The sequence below is a fragment of the Lytechinus variegatus genome, chromosome 2, assembly GCF_018143015.1.
Source record: "Lytechinus variegatus isolate NC3 chromosome 2, Lvar_3.0, whole genome shotgun sequence".
Taxonomy (NCBI): domain Eukaryota; kingdom Metazoa; phylum Echinodermata; class Echinoidea; order Temnopleuroida; family Toxopneustidae; genus Lytechinus; species Lytechinus variegatus.
In genome coordinates, this window is record NC_054741.1 from 38,722,299 (window position 1) to 38,745,278 (window position 22,980).

General features: G+C 34.8%; 1 protein-coding gene across 1 annotated transcript; it reads right to left on the bottom strand.

Moving 5' to 3' along the window:
* Positions 1 to 1,146: 1,146 nt before the first annotated feature.
* On the bottom strand, positions 1,147 to 22,888 carry LOC121408057 (transcription initiation factor TFIID subunit 4-like). The gene is made up of 11 exons (XM_041599380.1): positions 21,562 to 22,888; positions 19,247 to 19,630; positions 16,284 to 16,373; positions 14,633 to 14,944; positions 13,658 to 13,770; positions 12,796 to 12,968; positions 12,020 to 12,150; positions 11,361 to 11,486; positions 10,722 to 10,895; positions 10,083 to 10,169; positions 1,147 to 8,682 (listed from the first exon to the last, which is right to left on the bottom strand). Exons 1-11 carry the CDS (start codon positions 22,837 to 22,839, stop codon positions 8,578 to 8,580), a joined length of 2,973 nt encoding a protein of 990 aa, XP_041455314.1. The 5' UTR covers positions 22,840 to 22,888; the 3' UTR covers positions 1,147 to 8,577.
* Positions 22,889 to 22,980: the final 92 nt, after the last annotated feature.

The window sequence follows — 22,980 nt, forward strand, 5'->3', positions numbered from 1 at the left end:
CCATTCTGACCCTTTTCTGTCTTCTTTCTTTCATACCTACTTACTTTCTTTCTTCATATTTTGTTCTTTATTCGTACCTGCTTTACTTACTTTCCTTACTTTTTTTGGCACGTGGACGTCTCGAAATAATAAAATCAGTCATTGCGTATAAAATGCCTATTTCGCGCAATGCGCCAGAAACGGTGAACGCGCAGCGCCCATGATATTCTCTTCACATAAGGAACGCTTCTATTGGTTAAACTGCCAATATAAAGCGCATTTTGATTGGTAAAATCTTAAAAATGGGCGTGTTGGAGATAAGAAGGGGGCAGTCTTTACAGAGATAAGAACGCGTTAAGAAGATTTTCAGAATACCGATTTGCAATGATTTTAGCGTCTTCTTATCTCAGTGAGATAAGATAAAAGATAAGAACAAAGATAAGAACGTTTTCAGAATACCACCCCTGGGAATTAAAAAATCATACGACATGTGGGTAATTTTTCCATATATATTCTTGGGTTTATTGGGTCTCATCTATCCAATGAAAGTAAAAGTTTTGACCGAATGTTACACTTGAGTGAGCACTGTCCATTTTTTGAAGCTCGCAGAAATCTGTTTGCGCAGAAACGCTCGTTTTCACGCGGTGTCAAGGGGAGAAGGCGAAATCAAACTTACCCTAGCTGCGAAACATTTCTCATACGTTTCCCTTGCACATTATTTGAGTCAATTGAAATAAAACGGATACATTAAAGCATTTTGTAACAATTTTGCACCCAAATTAAACTTTAATACTTAGTTAGCACAATCTTTACCCTATTTGTGCCAGCTGCATCTGAGGACATAACTGAATCCAAAAGGCTTATATTAGATATCTTCTTATGTTTTGAGGCGGGTGTAATAGAGAGGGGGGTAGAAAGTGCTTATTGATGGGCATCTATGATTACTGTAATATTGTAGATTAGTGAATGTGAACATGGTATCTCTCTCTCCACCCCCCCCCCCTCTCTCTTCCTTTCTCAATCTGCCCCCCTCTCTCTCTTGATCTCATGCCCCCCCCCACTATCTCTGTCTCTTTTCCCTCCCTCCATCCAATGAACACAACAAATCAGGATAAAACTGAAGTTAATAGAATGAAGTTCAAGAAAAAAAAACATTAAGATAAATGGTTGCTCTCTTTCATTTTAATAAACTACTCCAATAGAAAATTCACTTTTTGATTTACCACCTTGTTCAATTCAATAACCTTAATCACATGGTATTATACACATATCTCATTTTATGAAAATATTTTTCATTCCACTTTAATCTTTTTAGGTCCATACATAGTAGAAGCACACAGTCTGCATAAAAGTTATCAAAGGGACCATAGGACTGCATCCTAGTATTTCAGCAAACTTAATCAAATAACATGAATATTCAGGAACACATCATTTGAGTATCACTTACAATTTCAATCAAGTTATAATATTATGGGGGAGACTCAAATGGCTTTCAGCAAAAGTCGCTTCAAAGTATAACTAGCACTTTAGTGTGCTTTAAACATATGCAAATGTTTACAACTTAAACATCTCAAACAGTTGATATATGCGGAAAGGACATATGATAACAGAATAACATTTTATAAACATAATTGTGGTAAAAGAGAGGTATAAAACCATAGGAAAATGATTTAAATAGTCTGATAATGATGACTGCAAAGATCTGGTAGTCAAACAAAAACAGTGTTGTTAACATATCAATCTACCACATCAGAAAGCCCCATCCCCAATAAAAAGAAAATCTTCCATCAAAATATCAAATCAGGAGAACTATCGAAAGGGGAAAGACAAATACAATACGGTTTGAAGGGAATAAAGATGATATAGAAACAATATAGTATGTGTAAATGGGCATAAATAAATCAAGCAATGGTAAGAAAAAGGGACCGATAGAAGAGTGGAATTTACTTGAAGACATCATGACATAAAACATTACATGGAGATAAAAGTTTTATTTAGGAGTGGTGAAATTAGAAATGACATGTGTTGAATACTATGCTTAGGACTATCATAATTTGAAAGATTTTGGGAAAGAATTATGAAAACAAAATCAAATGAATAGATAAAATATTGAATGGAAATCAAGATGTAATGCCCTTATTAAGGTGTACCATCTCAAATTTATGATTCAAGAAGTCAACTGGTCTATGTATTCAGAAAAATAAATACAGAGCATTTCTTTATATAAGAAAGGATTGAATGGGACCTAATGTTTCATAAAGGAAAATTAAGTATTTTATAAAAAGAAATACACAATCCAGCTCATCGCAAAAAGTTAAATTCTCTGCTTTCTGTATTCTCAATAAAGCCCACTTTTAGCTCAAAAATTGTGCATCAAGATACATTAAGGTAATATGTGTTTTGAAAGGGATCCCCTGATACAAATTTGCAAAACATGGAAAAAAAATTATGTATATCAATTAAGGATATTTTGGTTTCTACTTGAATGTCACAAATACTTATCCTCTAATACTTGTAATGTTACAGAATGATTTTGAATGTTAGATCTGACAGTGTACAAAAAAAGCTCATCAAAAGAACTAAGCAAGACTTTTAATGAGACAAATCGCCCCGAGATATCACACTCAGATTTTAAGGCTTGGTCCCACTGCACTTATGGATGCAGAGAGGATGTATATACAAGAATCTTGAAAACGTTACGTATCTATTGTGTACTCGTTGCATGCGTGTTCCATATGCTCTATATCCATCAAGCATCCATCCACTGTGATTTCATTGTTCGCCCATTTTGTCCATTGTCTAGAGCGGATGAAAACGGATGGAGCCACCCCGGAACTTTGCTTGTCTGCTGTATTTGTAATGAGTACATTTTGTGTCCGACAGCCAGTGGGACCAGACCTTAACTCTTTGAAGTATTTGATTGATCTACCATCTTCTTTGCAACAAGATAAAATATATCTTGCCCCTGTGACATCTTTCTTCCTTGTTACCTCATATCCTTTTGTTGCTGTGCTTTGTTGCTTAGCTTTATCTTGACATGTCTAAACAGATTTTGACTTTCAGGATACATATTTCTGAAATGAGATCATTGACAGAGCCTACTGGAGAGTTGCAAAAGAACACAAAACAGACACACAAACACGATCAAGACACCTTATCTGCTTTTCTTTGCTCATCTGACAAATTCAAAATACTTTGCTCAAAAATAGAAACATATTTTTTACAAAACTGGCCAATAAAAGGCCTGAAAATACAAAATGTGATCAGCATTTTCAGGTTAAGTCGAACAGATATGTCATAAATACAAAAAAAAGGAAAATATAGATATGTTTTGATAACTTTTCATAGTTATATACAAATGTAACAATATAAGACATCCACACTGAAATAATACACATTTCCAAAAATTAAATAGCAGTTGGCATCTTCTACTGACCAAGATGAAAGAAGGTCTTCAGTAACATAAAATAATAAATTCATTATCCAAGCATACTTGGTGAATAAATTAAGAGTAACTTTGCCAAAGTCAAAGCTTTTGAGACCACAGAAATAAAAGAGGTATACAATATCAGAGATGCTAACCTTATCAAGAAATCAGTATTTTGGGAAGAAAATCAGTATTTTTACAGAAAGGCCATAAGACAACACATAAACTGAAATTTCATAGATAATTTGCATGAAACCACCAGTATTCTTTCTAATTTTTCAGTGAAATTACTATAAACCAGTACTACTTGGCAGCTCTGCAATATGTTTTGCAGACTTCAGAATCTGGTCTGAAAAATTGCTTTGACTTACACGATTAGTGGACAGCCGACTTCTGCCAGTTTATTTATTTAACCCATACTATTGACAACTGAAATATTTAAGGTTTAAAACCAAAAGAATCCTTTCAGTTACCATATGAAATTGGGTAATCAGGATTCAATTTTGATTTTGAAACTTTGAAAGAGTCCATTCTGCTTTTAAAAGATAATGAAACTTCATATAAAAACATTCCCAAACAGAGAAAGTAGAAACATTTCCATGATACAGTAGATAAATGACACTGTTTGTTTGCACAATGGCAACAAAAAATTCCAACGAGTTACTTTCCTGTTTATTTTTATTTCATGTTAATGATCAAACATAACATTAGTGATCTAAATGAAGAGTTTGAGAGTGGGCTAAAATGAATAAACCTGAGAATGATTTAAAACCATGGTGTGTAATATAATAGATGTCTTACACACAATTGAAGGAAATGCCAGCGAATAAATGAAAAATTGATTCCTATGTTCTTTTGAATATGCAAATTATTTATTACAATGATTGAAAGATAAGACACCTCTATCTTTTAAAAAGAGAAAATTTGAAATCCGTACTTATATTATAAGACTATTGTTTCTACTAGTTTGTTTTATCAGTGAGAAAAATTAGTCATATTACTTTGTGTATGTAACATTATTCTTTAACTTGTGGTGTATATTCTGAACATACTATATTCCACTGAGGGGAACCATACACTAAAACCGAACATTCACCCCCCCCCCACTTAATAATTTACTTGGGGGGGGGGGTAAGAATAACCAGACATCACAAAGAATAAACCAGACATTGCAAAGAATATGAATCCTATACACTGGAATTTAGGAAATAAAGAAAGTAATTTTATTCACTTTTGATTGTGTACACATCACATATAATGCAGAAAATTTGGACTACATGATTAGAGTGCAATATAAATATACTTTTCACACTTTGTACTCAAGAAAGAAACTAGAAGCTGACTCTAGGAATCCAACATTATTGTTTGTATGAACTGTAAATCAGCAGTCAGAAACATCATGAGGTACATCTCTCAATGGTTGCAAGGGTATTCAGTAAAAACCAACATATACATATACATGTACACACCATCAAAGAGAATCATTGGCAACTGATTTTGTCATCCTGGTTTAAATAGATGAATGTTGTAAATTGAAAAATGATTCAAAATTTCTCTTATCAAAACAAGAGAATGCATAGTCCAGTCCTTGAGGGCTATATACATAGGTTTTAATCTCCTGCATTCAAAGTTCGTTTTGCTTCACTCTCTCTCTCTCTCTCTCTAATAGAATCGTTAAAATTATAGAGAGTGGCAACAAAAATAAAATAAACTTTGAAAGTTTGAATGCATTTCAGGTCTCCCTAAGTTATATGGAATGATGATAAATGCTATGGTAACAATAATAAGGATACTTTGTTTGGTGTATTTGACTGCATTTGAACCTTGATATCTTGAAATCTCACTGTAGCATTTGTGACCTGGATTTGGTTTCTTTCAATTGACTCAACTAATGTGCAGTCAGGAATATCTGAAAAGCCCAAGGTCTCTTATGCTACTATTAGAGACATTACAGTTAGGGTTATTATATTAAGTTCTTCAAAAATACAGGAATTATCATAAGAACAAATTTCATCATTCAGAGACAAAACTCTTAATCCCTCTTTAACAAAATGTTTTTTCAAACCATTTCAGGAAGTCCCACATATAGAGCCAGACGTACTACTTTATTGAATTGGCTGGTTGTATAAGAGAAAATCCAACTACCATAAAATTTCATGAGAAAATTCATAACTGCAGAAGAACTCATCAGACTATTGTGACTGCAAACTACACATTTTCAGCATTCCATAGAATGACTAGGTTTCTCAGACCATGAATCCCTGAACATCGTTGGTATAAAAACAGAAGTTTCAAAAAGCAGGTGATTTCACTTTCAAAGTATAAAGAACATTCAGAATGTTAAGTAACATTGCTTCAAGAAAGCATATAGATGTGTTTGAATTGAAAATGTTCTGTTTTAAAACAGAAACTTCTACTTCTGAGATGCAGGTGAAGAAAAAAATTCACCATGAAACTATGTTCTCATTTCTCACAGTAAATTACATCAAATGTGCTCTTCATGCAAATGAACCATAGGTAGTTTTGCATATTTTCAGAATAGTGATCATAGATGCATTGTCACATGTGCAAACCTATTCAAGGTATCACTCAAAATCGTGCTGTTGCCAAACCGCCGAACCACTCCCAAACTGAACCAACTGAACAAAGGCTTGGTTCGGTATAAAATGCCAGGCTCATTAATTTTGCCAAGTGTCGTTGAACAAAATATTTTTTCGTAAGGGACATCATAGATTTAAGTATAAAATAATACATATATTTAGTGTTTACCGGTTAGTCATTGTGCAAAATAAATCTACACAACACTACGAAAGCTTCGGCCTTGTCTTTGACTCGATTGTTTTGAATTTCAGAATATCTATAAACATGAATTAATATTTTCTTTAAAAAAAGGGGTAGAAAATTTAAACTAAACTTGGAGTAAAAGTATGGGTGTATAAGTATATGTTCATATTCCATCGTTATCGATCATAATCAATTTGTATTTAATTACAAGACCTTCCTCACAACTGACAAAGTAATTTAATAGAAATTGCTGGACTCTTCCGAACCAAACCCGAACATGGCACCTAACTTGCAGCAAATGCAAATTTACTATTTTCTCATGAAGATATGAAAGTTGGGTTTCCTTTGCATTCATATAATCCCAGTATATTACCTTTTTAGAGTCAGAAGGGAATGCTAATTAATGCTTTAATGTATGGTTAAAACCTTTCTTGCTGTGCTGATAAACTGCCAAAATAATATTAAAGATATGCAAAAGCACTTCTAAAAATTGTGTTTTCACAGGATTACTCCTGTAACATATTACTCAAAATAACCAGTAGCAGGTGGATTCCCTGAAATGATTTCCATTTTCATAGTAGACGAAAAAGAGCAAGAATTACTGTGTGTGTGCTGCAAACAACACTTGTGAATTAATGAATACGGTACTGATCATGTTAAGATAGAGGAATGACATTTCATGTCAAATCATATCACTAGAAAAAAATAATAAGGGAAATAGGAATATTAAGGAGTCATATGTTTCAGAAAAAGGATACACCAACGTCAGAAAGCCACTGGTCAAGTCAAAATGGAAAAGTATTACCACTTTGCCACTTTGCAAATAGTCTGATCATGTAGGTGAAAAAACTTACCCATAAAAATGATGAGAATTCACGTTTCACATTCTAACAAACAAAGTTCCCATCAATTGTCCATATTTTCTTGATAGTATAAAAAAAAACAGATGGAAAATTCATGGATGTAGGTATGTGCAATGTGAATTTTCAGCAAATTAAGTTTTTTTTTGTTTCTTTGACAATTAAAACCACAACTTAACAAAAAGTGGTAATACAATTTTTCTTTCAAACGTAATGACCAGAGCATACGTATTTCAGAGTTTTAACTGACAATCACTCAGTCATTGAAATATTTTTTTGTATCGCTCTTACAAATATTTTGTTAGAAAAAAATGGTTTGAAGTTGACAGTCTTCCAAATCATCTACATACAAGTGGTATCGATTACAGTCACAGAGCTGACCCCAATTGAACTAACAGAAGAGGTGTTTTGAAAAAGATTTAATTTTTCATAAAAATCACACTTAAATTCCCAGTTGCATGTGGTATATAAGACACCATCACAATGGTGTGATCATTCACAGGGGATGTGTGTCACTATGCAATCATGAATGAGATCACAAGTTCATGCTTGTTGATACTTAAGTATGAATTTAAGTAAGACTAAACTCTTTGTGACCCCCACACCCCCCCCCCACACGGACAGAATGATGTATCCATAAGATAATTGCAATGAAAGAACTCTAAATCATAGCTCTAAGAGCTATTACGTTATTGAAATAAAAAGATAGTTCACTGTACTAAGCACAAAACATTTAGGGAAAAGCAGAATACAGCGCATCCATGAACATCTGCAAAGCTACAAGAATATAGCATATAAAATAATATAGGTCAGGTAGAAAGGATATGGTATTTCAGCAAATTCTTTAACAATTTTATGCACTTCTAGTCTAAATCTCCACTGATTCAGACAGTGATTGTAATAAAGTGTGTGCATTTGAAGATAAAGAAAGAAGCTTGATAATCCATTCCCCTCCAGTTTATGTAGGTTATCACCATCAAGTGGGTTCTTCTGACTCCTATATTTCAAAGCCTTACACACAGAGCACAGGGTAACTCATAGTAGAGAAACCAATGCATATTCTCGATGTACCCATTCGATTATCTGAACATGAATTGTAGCCCAGGCAATTATGCACTTCTACTCAATCCTCATCATCTTTCCCTGTCTGAGGAGAGTTAAGAGCATTGCACCCTTCTAATTGATGCTGCATTATCCTCGACAGATAAACCATGTGAAATGATGGGTCTGACGACCACTGGAGTGCATCATGGTCCTGCTGATAATAGTTATTCATTATCACTCCTTCTTCTGCCTTCCGCATCTCGAAGCCTTGTAGATTTCCACAGATGAAAACCCAACCATCCATACAATATCAATAGCCATGCTACAGTTGTATAGGCAACATGATCAATTCTCACACGCAAATCAGCCCCAAGGATGATCAATCTTGACTGGTTTGGAAAGAGTTGTTGTTGTTGCAGGATAACTGTGGTCTTTGGGAGCTAGCAAATAACTGTAGCTGGATCTCTCTTCCATTGCAACAGATCACTTGAGGTACATCTTGTAGAGGAGCTGTGACCTTTTGGTTTCTGGTTCTTGCTCCATTAGGTAGAGTAAATCCTTCATGTTTACTCGCTTCGTGCGACGAAACTGAAAGTGGATAAAAAAAATCAACATGGATGGGAGTTTCAAAGAATCTGTTTGTTGAAATCCAGGTGGTTCGCAAATCACAAATCTCATCTGATCTTGGAATCAATAAAACACGCAATAAGATTTTTTGACCCCCTAGATGACCTTTTACCAAATTATCCTCATGAAGAAACATGTTGTCTTACCCAAGGACCATTTGTACCAATGTAAACACAATTAATGTAGAAATAAAGAAATGAGAGCAATTTGATGAAAAACTTAAAGAAAAGTAATGCAAATGGCCTAATATTATTTGACCCCTAAAAAACATTTGAACCCATCATCCTCATGGACACAAATGTCATATAACCCAAAGATCATTTGTGCCAAGTGTGAACAGATCAACAGGAAAAGTGATAACTACGCCCAGACAAAAAATAAAATGATCTTGAATCCATATAACTTTGAAAATACTTTTACAGGTAATCCCATGAATGACACAAAATTGCAAGTGCAAAAAAAAACAGTAAACAAACATTTAAGCACCATAAACCCCTATTGCTAAATATGGTCAAATACTTGGTTTTGCACAATTATTATTAATGTTGATCGACACACATATCGGTCTCCCTTCCAATATTTTTAGACGTCAAAATAATTATTAAAATAGCTTAATATATTTGTGGTAATAAATCAAAAGATTGTGTGGGCACATATCTGAATAGGGAATTGGTTCCACAAACATGTAGTATATATATTTTCAAAATGAATATGAAACCACTGGAACACATAAAGTAATAATACAGCCATTCAATAACACATAATCAAAATGAATGTGCCGAATGGCATGAGCTATAAGTCAGCCATCCTTCTTTACGCTCGAATTCAGCTCATGATTGAAATATATTTGATTTTGATTTCAAGTGATTTATTGATTTCCATCTTATATTAGTGCAAAATATAAAAAGGTCAAATATATACATTACAAGACAGAATATCATAAATAAAACAAATATGAATTTTGAGGACCACAATGAAAATTGAATTACCTAGGCTGATATCTATATTTAAAATATGCTGAATGAAAAGTGAAACTATTTACTATTCAAGTTTTTTTGTTGGATCAACTATTATTTGCTTCTAGAAATATTCTAAAGAAATCAACACAGTTGCTGTGTCTCTTCAATAATGAGCAATTCATTAACAGGCGTTTTATCTGACAGATCCATTCTAACATACATGTAGTAACCGAGCTTCTCAGCCAATTAAAATGAAGGAAAGTATGTTGTGAGACAACAGATGTAGATGAAATGCTTGTCACACGTCGGTACGAGTAAAAATACAAGAAACACATGCTGTAAAGTGTATGATTAAACCTTGACACGATTGTTTAAAAATATATCATTGTCACTGGTACATACCTGTGTTCTAAGGAATGGAGTTGTATTGGAGCTTGTAGAGTTCAAGGTACTTAATAATGATGATGATGATGATCCACTGGCACCACCCTGTATGAAGAACATTAACAAAATCTCTATTTTTAAGTATGTAATACATGTCATGGAGTATCATGTAAAAAAGGCCATCAATGACTTCCTGTACTAATGTGGTACCCTGGAATGAGATACTGTACCATAAAGAACAGATATGTCCATGATTGTTAAGATAGTTGTGAAGTTCCCAATTCATCTGGGAAGCTCCACATGGGCAATATAATATTACCAACAATTACAATGTGATTTGTTTTACATCTCACACCATATCTTATGAGAACAGGGATAAATACTCCTTTTCTTGATTTTATTTCAGTTTGTTGAATTTTATCAACTGATAACATCTCTATTTTATGGAGGCATTCCCCCTATCATTATTGCTCCTGATTAAAGACAAAGGTAAGGAATCAGGATATGATAGGTTTTTGGATGAGAAAAAAGTGAGGAGACAAGGGTTGAAGTCAGCGCTAGATTGTGATTAGGTTTCTGTTTGGTAATGCACAGGCTTTCCTCAGAAGCAATTGAAACAAGAATAAATATTAAGTATTAACCAATGCTAAGCCTTACCGGAGATGAACTAGAGGTTTCTGAATCTAGTTTCCTCTTCTTCCTTGGACCAATAGCTGCCAATGCTGTAAGATTAGCTTCCTGTTGTCTCAGCTGCTCTAATTCCATTTGTTGCATTTCTTTTGCTTTCTGCTTCAATCTCAACTGCTCAGGGTCCTCTTGCTTTGACCGGCTCTGGTTAAACATTAACAATTCATTCATACCAATTACCATAGAATCATGTTAAGATACTATTTAGGAATATGGACAATACTCTTCAATTTGGTAAACTAGCAAAAAATATCATTAATAGCTGGACATTGTGGGCAATTAGCAGACACTGTGATTTCTGGAGATATATTTTTTTTGTTACAAGTGGGGGCGACAAGGCAAACCTCTCCATGGACTGATGTACAAAGTTAAGAATTGGGGACACCCCCCCCCTCCGATCACTACTTATGGTTGTCCTTAATATCAAAAATATTTACAAAGAGAGTAAGATGACAGTGCATTAAGCCAAAAATGTATTCCTGATGAACACAATCAATCCAGTGAAATGAAACACAAACTTCTAGAATAAAAATTGTTCCAGCTAATTTCTTGGACATACAAATAGTTAAGATGATAAAAACACTGTGCATATTAATCAGGTCTACTAACCTTGGCTGCTCGAAGAAGTATTTCTCTTTCTTGTTCATCTCTTCTCTTTCTTTCTAACGCATCTAGCTGCTCAAAGAACTTTAGCTGTGACCGTACATCATTCATTGGTTCATATCTTGTATCACTCTAAGAATATGAAATATGAAATAAAATAAAAATCTACCTTCCTAGTAATGTATAACTCTGTATCACATAGAATTATCATTATATCAAGGAATCTCAATTATGTTGATAAAAGTAAAATGCTAGTAGCATACATAAATACATTTTAATTTGATTTGTTCTAACAATTATTAAGAAAAGTAATAATTCATAACATATCCAGGCAAAAATGACCATTAATTTCCAACCATTGATAATTTCAACTTTACATCTTGCTATGGATAAACGGCAGTAAATAGTACACCAATTACAGCATAGCCCAAATTTTCAAATTAGAAGTTTCATCTTTATTTCTTCTGATATTGTTTAAATACACCAGCATTTATTTAGATTTTATTGAAAACTCTCATTGGATTTTGCAGTAAAAATAACATGTCTGTGAAGAACAGTTCTTCACAAAATTTGCCAATGGAAAAGAAAACCTTTACAAAAAGTGCAGCTGATGAAATAATCTGTTAAACTGTCCAGAATGTGATAGATAATGTTTGAAAACTTACCCTATATATTTCTAATCTATGTTGTGATATAACACTCAGCTTTTCAACAACTTGTTTTAATCTCTCTTGAACTGCCAGTGAAACCACATCTAATACAGCTGGTGTAGCATCTGAAATCCCATGCTTCGAACCTGAAATTTGACAGAATAACATTACTTCATCCTTAATTCCCATTAAAATACTACCACAGTTAAAAATACAATGTTTCATGAATCATCACATAAGAATGAACTAAAAGACTATCACAAAATTAACTAGGTTGTCTTGAAATTTATGTCAGAGACTTTAAATCAATTAAAGCACATACAAACAAATCTGGCCAGTTTCCTTACCCATAATGCTAGTGTAGTCTAGTGATATAGACCCACTTTAATGATAACATGCTAATTAAGTGCTTAATACATTCATACCGCAATAATTATGTTACCAAGTAGCAAAACAATTACTTTTCTTCTCAAAACATTTTAGGTTCTCTGTACAAATATAATTATAGGTCAATTTATTCTCTGTAGTATTAGTAGATATCTGAAAATTTATATTTTAGGACATATTTCAAGACATATATTTTTATAATACAGTCAATGAGAGACCACACGCAGTTCACTCCCCCTTTAATACAGTTCAGAATATGAAGAAAAAAATTAATCCTCGGCTTTTTCCTATGCTGGATTTACTTATTCATGAGACTTAAACTTTGTCACTTTCTCACATTCTCTCGTAAAGATTTCATTAGAGGATGACCACAACCTTGAGATGAATGCTATACTCGTACTCACATATTTTGCTCATGCAATGTTGTAATGGTGTTTTGTGGAGAAATTTCTCATCTTCACAAGACCTGAGCTGAGTGCCTACAAAGGCTTCGTTGGTGGCAAGAATACGGGCACTCTCCTCTGACAGATTCACTCCAGCCATTGATGCTACATCATTGATGTCATCATCATCTCGACTATAAGATTAAAAAAAGAAGAAGATAGTAATACTTCATAATATTCCTCTTATTAAATTAAAAAGTTACTATAGTGTGAAATCACTATTATAAGTCAGAACGCAACCAATATGGGAGCATTTCATGATGCAAAATAAGCTATGATTTTCACTGACAATTGTTATAAGCTACTGAAATCCTTGCATCTGATTGGCTAAGAACGAATAAGTGAAAGTTACTGACAATGCTACATGTGAAGACTTCCCCGAATTCCAACCTTATAAAAAACTATGTCTGATCATTCATACTTTATACAGAATGCACGTATTGGACAGCTCAGAATAGTTATTCCAAGAGTTAAGGCCAGTATTTTACGAATCAAAGATGAATGGAATATTGGCCCTAACAAGTGGAATAGTTCTGGTATTCCATGAAATAAAGCCATTTAATATAATTATTATCGACCTCACTCCCCCCCCCAAAAAAAAAAAAGAAGGGAAAAATTAAATTAAGTAAGCCATGTCCCTCTGTTCCTGCAAGACAAAAAGGTGTATGTATAGATAGCTGTTTCATAGAGAAAAGTCAACAAATTTCTCTATTCATTCACATCTTAATTTCATCTAAAGTTTTAAAAAAGCAAATGCTTGATTTATGACAGCTGTAAGTGAAGCTCTGATTACGATTGTGAAAAAAAGGCATCAGACACTCACCTAAAGCTAGCAGATGTATCTTTGCTCTTGTCTTTCCTCGGCGTAGCTTTTCCTCCAGAAGATTTGCTAGAACTACTTTTACTTCCTGATGACCGTGATGATTTGCTCGATGACTGAACAAATTAAGAGAAAAGTAAAATTTTTCAATAATATTTCGAAAATATTTGAAATATCTAACAATAAGACAACAGTGATTTTTGACATGAACTTATTACCTACATATTTCTATCTAATATTCTATTGTAAATAAACACAAACGAAAGTTTACTCGTAAGTTGTACCTCCATTGTGCATTATATTAATAGAATTTGAAGTAAATTAGAATACAGTAGCTCAATTCACATTTAAAGCCATCTATAGTTTTTGTAAATCCCCCCAAATTGCATGTCATTCCATTTCATTACTGCACGTGCCCCAAAATGGTTGTGGTGTGAACTGTGAAGGATATCAACTGAAAATGTAATTTATTGGATAAAATTACAGATTTTACATCAAAATTTAAGTTGATCGAGTGCTGATAGAAATAGAATATCTGTGTGTATATGTCTTGTTTACATAAAAGACCTTCTCAAATATAGAATGGGCTGAAAATGTCAGGATATGACCTTTGTCAGTAACTTCTAATTTCCAATTAATAAAGTAAAGTGCTCAAACAGTTATTTTAAATGAAAATAAACACATGACCAAGAGAGGGCACTAGATTCAAATCTAAATCATAACTGCCTGAAAATTGCTTTTGATATATTTGAATTTCTAAAGGGTAAAAATGCATTTAATGATTACTATGTATTTGTAATATTTTGATATTTAATGATACTGCAGTATAATCCCCAATGACCCTTTATCAAATTTTTTAAGAGGTTTTAATCATTTATTCTGATTTTGTCATTCAAAGTTTTTCTATAGGATAACCACGATATCAGTGGTGTGATGATTTTCCTTCTATAACCATCATCCACTGAAAACTCAACTAACCTGCGATGAAGATTTGGATGACTTGCTAACACCTGGTTTGGTTTGAGGGCTTGGAGAGCGACCAGGAGAACTGGCCTTGGAGTTCTTACTGGACGAATGCTTCTGAGATGCTTGCTGTGACTGCTTACCACCCTTGGCTTCAGCTGCAATAGATGCTGCTGCCGCAGCAGGTGTGATTTTGGTGATGGCGGGTTTGACAGGTTTGCCATCGGCTGACCCACTGGCTGCAGCTGGTAAAGGTCCCATCAAGGTTGTGATGTTAGATCCTGAACTCCCTCGCTGTAACGTTTGTCTTAATAGAGGTAAACTCCTCTGTAAATAACAAAAAAAAAAACATCTTGAGAATTGATGGAAAAGCTTATTTCACTGACTTGGAAGAATGTTTCTGAATACTCTCCCATCATAAAACGTATGATGTATCAATTACAGTAAAAAAAATTTAAGTAAAAGAACTCCATTGACACAAGAGTTTTCACCCTTAGTAACTCAAATTGACCCCCCCCCCCCCGACGAATTTTTACCATGCTGCTCGATGACTTAAATTGTATCACTTTCCAGTCTTATCCATCTTTTGAAACCTAATTTGGGACAACAAAGTATGTGGTTCTGAAATCATGAAACAGTTTGAAAGTGCAAGCCAAACCCAAAATTGCTCAAAATGTGGTTTTTGTCAAAAGTCAAGTGAATTGAATTTTCAACCAAAATTCATAAATGTATTATCTTTACATTAACTGGTTTAATTGGATTTGTTTTATTAAAATGTAGATTTTTGTAGACATTTGTTAGAACTTAGAAATGTCAAAGTTAATGCTTTCGTCAAAAATTAGCATTCTACTAGCTTTTTTTTAAGTGAGTTAAAGCAAAAACACAATTTCATATACTTATTTTCATAATCATTTAAACACCAAATTTCAATTTTTTTTTACTTGTCTTGCAGTTTACAACCAGTTCTAAAGGCATGCACAGTTTTGACGGCAATCAGGTGATTAGCAGGCAGATATCTGCATTTAGGTACCAACTTATGAACTTCTGAGTTGGTTTACAGTAATACAGTGTAGCATTTGTAGTAATAATAGTGATTAACTTTTCATAATCAACAATGGTTTGGGCCATAGATCATTTTACTGCGATATATCAACATACATGTAGTGATAAAATTACTATTGAATATTCAGTATTTTTTTCAATAATTGCCCAGCACTGTTTTATTGTACTGCGTTTTTTTTAAGGATAGCGTACATGTAGCACTGCAGAGGGCGAGAATGTTCAGACTCATTGTTTGAATATCAGGTAGAATGGGGGGGGGGGTCGGGTGTCTGGACACTTTATATTTTTGAAGCATTCTTTTTTGTCTTTGGATTACACTAAAAATGTGAATTCAATGGAAGTAATTATCTTATATTTCGTTCTCTAATATTTCCTAACATTTTGTACTAAAAATTGATGAAACTTCGCTTGTAAATTTTTCCAAATGACTAAAATTGATCGTCCGGACACACAACAACTGGGTATACGTGGTGTACTAGAAATAGCCGTGTCCATGACTGTTCCCAATTGTACTTTGGGTGAATGCAAGATGCTACTTTGCCATTTGGTACCCCAAGTTGCATCAAATATAGAAAGTGCTAGCCAAAGTAAAAAGATTTCTTACCTTAAGGAAAGGCACAAGGTATGGTTGTGGTGAAGAGTTGAGCTCCTTCTGAAGTTTGAGGGTAAACTCCTCTGGCTCGATTTTGGCATCCTAAAAGAAAAGCATAGGCACATTGTATGAAATAGGATACTATCATTATTATAATTCAGAATAAAATGTCATGCAGCATAATTTAACTGATTGCAAACTATTGGCAATTTTGGCAAACATTTTTTTTTGTTTTAAAAAATACATTCCCATGTCATTTGCACCATGGAATTTTGTGTGGGAGTAATGATCTATGTCAGAGTTAATAATACACAGATGCTACAGGGATTTTTAGCCACAAGAATATAAAAAATAGCCCCTGGAAATTACCATTTGGTTCATACATAGGAATTAGGAAAACATTAATGTATTCTGGTACAAGGTTGTCAAAAATTGATACTATTAATGTCATTTTTCACACATGCAATCATGGGCAAAGAATTCATATCTTGAAAAACCCATTTCCTTTATTTTCTAGAAACTACCAAGTAAATTAGGAATATTTCCCTTCACATATAGACAGGATCACATTTTGGCGACTTCAGACAAAAAAAAATTGTCATTCTTATAAGCATAAAATAAATTTCATGCTAACAGATAATCAGAAAAAAATTTTTAAGTTTTTAAAGAGCTCATGTTCTTGATTTGAGACACAAAAATCAGATGTACACGTAATTGGAGTTGTAGGGCAAATTAATGGACTTTTGCTTTTCACCAACAATGACGTACAACTCTATCTTGGATCTGTCAAGAAAAGGAGCTCAAACACCTAACTTCAAGAACAAGATACTTTCAGCACATAATCACATGATATGACATCAATGTGATTTCAAACGACTTGGAATAGAGCATAAGATTTTCAAAGAATTAATTCCTGCCTGGTACTATTTACTTCACCTGCATTGAGTGCAGTTTATGACCTTTCATGTCTCTTACCAAGTCTTAGCCCCTGTTCAAAATTTCAAATGACAACTAAAAGCATAACCGTTTTGCCTTTGTGTCAACCATCTGACATGGGAAAGACAAGCCTTTCCAAAATGTTGTTGAATATTTATATTTCACATCTATGACATGCCAACTATTATATTTCCTTGAAATTTATATTAGCATTGATTTTGGACTCATTTTGTCTCCTTTAAAACAAAGGTTGAATAAGATCCAAGATGAAGTTATTGGAAACTGTGGTCGAAGCAAGATTTCTTTGACTTGCCATATGATTCCAACTAAAATCACATTCCTTCTTTTCCAAATTGAGAACAAAACTAAAGACTTTAAAGAGTATAAATAAGTTCAAAGTCAATATATCATAAACTTATCCATTGGGTAAAATGCATTCTTATGTATAGAAGACTGTCCCATGACTGAAATTTCCAAAAACTGATCTTTCATAGTCAAGGAAGGATAGAAACGTCAATTTTCTTGGTAGTTTATGAGTGAATTTGAATATTTTAAGAAAATTTGGAATACAGGTTAAAATATAAATAAGTATTCAAAATGTCAATTTAAAGGAAGTTTGGGGAAAAAATTTCTCTTGCCAATTAATCATTATCGCCTGTTTACAGAAAGAGATGAAGTTTGCCAAAATAAGCACAATAAATCAGACCTACTTGATACTTTAAAAGCTCATTTGCTATACAGCGGACGTAAAGTGAGATGAAAACGGTTTTAGATTTCTTTGTAATAGGTGGTTATATACATGTAGGTGGTTTCAATAAAATGAATAAAACAACTGTTTTCGACTCTCCATACAGCCGCCATAAAACAAATGTGACTGAGGTATAAGTTAAAAGCTAATCTGATCATCTTTACATTGATATGCACACATCCCTATGAAAATGAGACAGACAACCTGAAACATGTATCGGATGGCAATTTCTGCAAGTGACTACAATAATGCACTCTATCAAGTACAGTGCACATGGTACAGGTGCTGCCCTTTTCCATCCCTAATCTTCATTATTACACGCTAAAAAAAAAAAGTTACATCCCCTACGTCGACCCAGAACCAGAAGATGTTTAACCCTAAATAGACTGGGCTATTTCGACGCCTAAGAAGACGGGGGGGGGGGGGGGGGCTGATTCAGCCCCCCCTTATGATCTCGGCTGTTGATCGCGCGATCGCGACGAAAATTGGCACACGCGTTACCCATGGCATTATCTACAAAACTATTACATCAAATTCTGCAAAAAATCTCATGTCTCATTAAATATGCTAATTTATGCGTAAAATCATAAGTTTGCTCTAATTAATAAAATAATGCCCCTGAAATGCTAATTTTTGTTTCATATACTCTAGATAGGCATGTGAACAGATTCATTTAAAAATAAATTCAATATCACATTTATTTTCTTATGTATTCTATTGTTTTTTAAATTTCTTATGTATTTCTTTGTTTTTCGACTGTTTATTTTTTATTGTTTTTTCAATGGAAATTGTTGGGGACTTTATCTTGACTATAAAAATGATAAAATTAATTGATTTTAAGCAGTAAAAGGAAAAATAATGATACATTTATGAATTTTGGCTAAAACACTATTTGCATTGGATTTGTACACAAATTCAAGTTTTTTAGTAATTTGGGGTCTGCATGCACTTACAAAATGTTGCATAATTTTGGAACCGCATACCCAGGGGTCACAATTTTGGTCTCAAAAGTTGCGTGAGACTTGAAAGTAAAAAGTCAGCGAGCGACGCGGTGAAAAAAATTTGCGCGGCGGATTTATCGCGAAAAATGTTGAGGGGGGCTGAATCAGCCCCCCCAAGTCTTTTTAGGGTTAATGTTCTGGAGCTCAGCATATGGATTCCCTACTTTGCATTTATGAAAAACCTTGAAGACAAGTCATAACAATGAAAAAAAAACATTTGGGATATCAAAGAAATGAAGTCTTTGATCTGTTTTCACAATCACTTTGAGATGTGAGGCTGGTAAACTTACAATGAGGCTCTGAACCAGCATCTTGACATTTTGAACAGTCTCTGGTGGTTGATTTGCATTGGAAGCTAGCTTGATCAAAGTTGTCAGAAAGTTCCTACATTTCTTCACATTATCCATGGCTGAACTTGAGAGCTGACCCCCAGAGTTGGATGAAGAGCTACCCTGACCCTTGCCTGTGGCCTTTGGTAATGATGAGGTTTGTTGTGAAGATGCATTCGCAGCTGTAGCTCCTCTCATTGCCGTTGTCGGTGTTCCAGAGGCAATGACTACAGGTGAACCTGACCGAGTGGTTGTAACTTGAGGACTGCTGACAACAGATGCATTACTCCCACCAACTGATGTTAGGATCCTCCCTGGCTGAGCTGTAGAGGTGACTATTCCTGGCTGCAATATAAGGATACAAAGAATTATATTCCTCAAGAAAAACTGTTAGGAATGGTAAATAATTAGAAGTAAAATATACAAGAAAAAAGAAAAATGTAAATGCTTCATACATGTAAATATCTTTGGCTCAATTTCAATGTATGAAAGTTATCAATAGGCCAATGTACAGGTACCGTACTTACTAGCAATACTTTACTCAGATGCAATCCATAATACATAATTTCATTCAAAACAATCTGTTGTTTACTTTTGATTTCTCGAATTCAATACCCAATGCTAAGAGAGTGACTCTTTAAATTTAACAGGCATGATTTCCGAATCAAATACATCTCACTATATTGCTTTCCTTGCATTGTAATCAAATTATTTTCCTATTCTCTTTCAGATTTTACATTATTCACAATGACTCAAAATTTTAATCTTGTCATTCTGTTTACATGTATGCAAGTGACATGTACATCAATCTGTAATTTACAAGGCCAATTTGTACAATCTTTACACTTTCTATGACCCCTCCACATGTGATTTATATTTTTATATCAGAACTACAACTTCAGTTGAATAAGTACTGAGAAAAAGGTTCCTGTGACAATGCATCGATTGTGGATACTAGATCCAAATGGTAATAATGACCCAGTTTATTATTCAAAAGCAAGTCACGGAATGCTTGTACAAGTACACATTTAATGATCCATTATCAAGCCCATGGCACAAGGAGAATAAAACACTACAACTAGTACAAGAGGAAGTTTAATGAGAGTGAAAACACAAGTTTTCCCAATAAAAAATTACAATGCACCATTTCTCAAAAATATGCTGTACCAGAAAATGTTCTCTATACTAAATTCTGAATTACAGGAAAAAATAGGATTTAAAAATTCACTTACATGTAGATCTACATGAATTGGTAACACACTAATTTAACTAGTGTGTTACTAACTAATGGAGGGCAACATGGTGCAATCTTTTACGTAAATAGTTAACGTAAAAGATTGCACCATGTTGCCCTCCATTATTTTGAATGAGAGACAAACCAACAGGATGTTTAAAGTGGCATAGAGATGACCGAGACATAGGTTCTAGACTACTCAATTCTTTAAAGACTCAAATATGACAGAAGATAACACCAGGGGTGGTATTCTGGAACACTGTCATAACTTTTGTCATAAATTTTGTCATTTCTTTCCGAGATGTGACACCGCTATGATTGTCACAAATCGGTATTCTGAACATTGTCTTTTCCCTGTCATATCTCTCAAAGTTCCCGCCCATCTTTTCGGAAGCAATCCAATCAAAATCATCGTTAGTTCCCAGTGGGAGCCCTTCTAGCCAATAGGAATGCCCCGTGACAGATAGGGGATATCCCCAATTCTGTTTCTGGCATCGCGCAACTACGCGAATATTGATGCGCTTAATTACAAAGAGAGACAGGGAGCTGTGAAGGATTTTAGAGGAGAAGTAGAAAAATAAGGAAAACAGAGAAAAAAAGGAGAAATTAATATGTAGGGCCTAACTAATTGTAGCATGACAAAATAATTCTAAAAATTGTCGTGGATGATGAGTGAAACTTATGCCACAATCTAATCTAAATGATATCGTTATGTGCTTGACATTCAGTCGGCAGGGTATCGGGATATTTGGTACTAAAAGATATGACAAAATTTATGACTGCTACCCCCTGTCATAACTTTTGTCATATCTTTTGCTTGTATAAAAGGATTACGCGCATTAAAGCCGCGTATTTTTGGTGCGCGCCAAAGAGATAAGACAAAATTTATGACAATTTTTGTGACAAAATTTATGACATCCACCAGAATACCGATTTTGTCATATCTCTGAGATAAGATAAAATATGGAGATAAGACAATGTTCAGAATACCGCCCCAGGGTATTAAATCCCCCCCCCCCCTTCTATCTAAAAAACTTTGTACCTGGACATGCCGGTATGTTGTCATTCCAGGAGCTCCTGCTACATGAGCTTGAATGGCAGCTGGATTTCCCATAACAGCTTGTACTGTTCCTCCTTTATTGATTAATACAACTCCAGGTGGCAAGGTGGTGCCTGGAGGCAGACGTATCTGAACCTGTCCACCAAGCTGTGCTCTAGGAGCAATCACATGATGCCCAGTGGGCATTCGTACTGTCTGCGTTATAATCTGAGGCGATACAGCTTTACTTCCTGGAACAGTATTTACAACATATTGCCCTGGTCTGCCTCCTGTTTGGGTGGCTGGATTAGCAACATTAATTGTCACAACTTTCTGATTGGCATTGCCCAGTGTCATGTTGCCTGATGGAACACCAGATATTGTAGCGACTCCAGAAGTTGCTTGCTGAATTGTTGCTGCTATGCTTGGCTGAACAACAATCCTTGGTTTCATTGCACCTGATTGATCATTACTTGGTAATGTCTGTTGCCTAACGAGAAGCTGCTCTTTGGCAGACCCAGCTGAGACTGAGCTTACATTTTGATTAGAAATAGAATTCATATTTGCAGTTGCACCATGTTCATTTTTTGAAGAGTTTGTATTTTGCACAGCACTGCCACTTGGCATGCTAGGCACTGAAACAACTTTCACAATTTGTTGGTCATTGCCAACTGAAGTTCTAATTTGACCCATTGCATTACCAGAAACTGGTCTGCTGATCGGCGGTTCATTTGGTTTTTGAAGGCCCGCTCCGGTGATCTGTGCCACAATTGCAGGTGACTGTTGGCTCACCGAAACGGTCGTAGCCGTTGGCGGCTTCGTCATCATGTTTGAAATTGCCGGTGGCTGTGAGTCTCGTTTCACAATATCAGCGATAGATGTTGATCCTATTCCATGATTATTTTGACCATTCCCTTGAGTTGCATTGTCATTTGCATGGATATTGCCAGGCGCATTCTCGTGATTGAGACCCGGCGTCGTTGGTGCGCCCGTGGTGCCCAAATGGGAATCCTGCATGGTTTGTCTTGTCGCATTCGCATGTATTGAAATCCCCGGCTCCGCTTGTTTTAACGTTGTTAGCCCGCCAGGTCCAGTTTGTGCATGTACGGAAGAGTTATCGTTGACATGATTCCTTGTCACTGTGGCATCTTGTGATGGTCCAGACGCAGCCTTGGGATTCTGTGGGGCTAGTTTTGTAACGAGAGATCCAACCAACGCAGATACCTCCTTTTCGTCAACCTCAGAAGAAAATATATCTTCAATGGACTTCGCACCCGCCATCTTCACTCCACCATGGCTTGCGAATGAATGAAATAGCGCATGCGCAATGTAACTATCATGGGATGGATTTTCGCGTTCAACTGTTGCACGCGAAAATAAATAGCCCGTTTCCTGCACGTTGCATCTTCTGTCCAGCCCAAC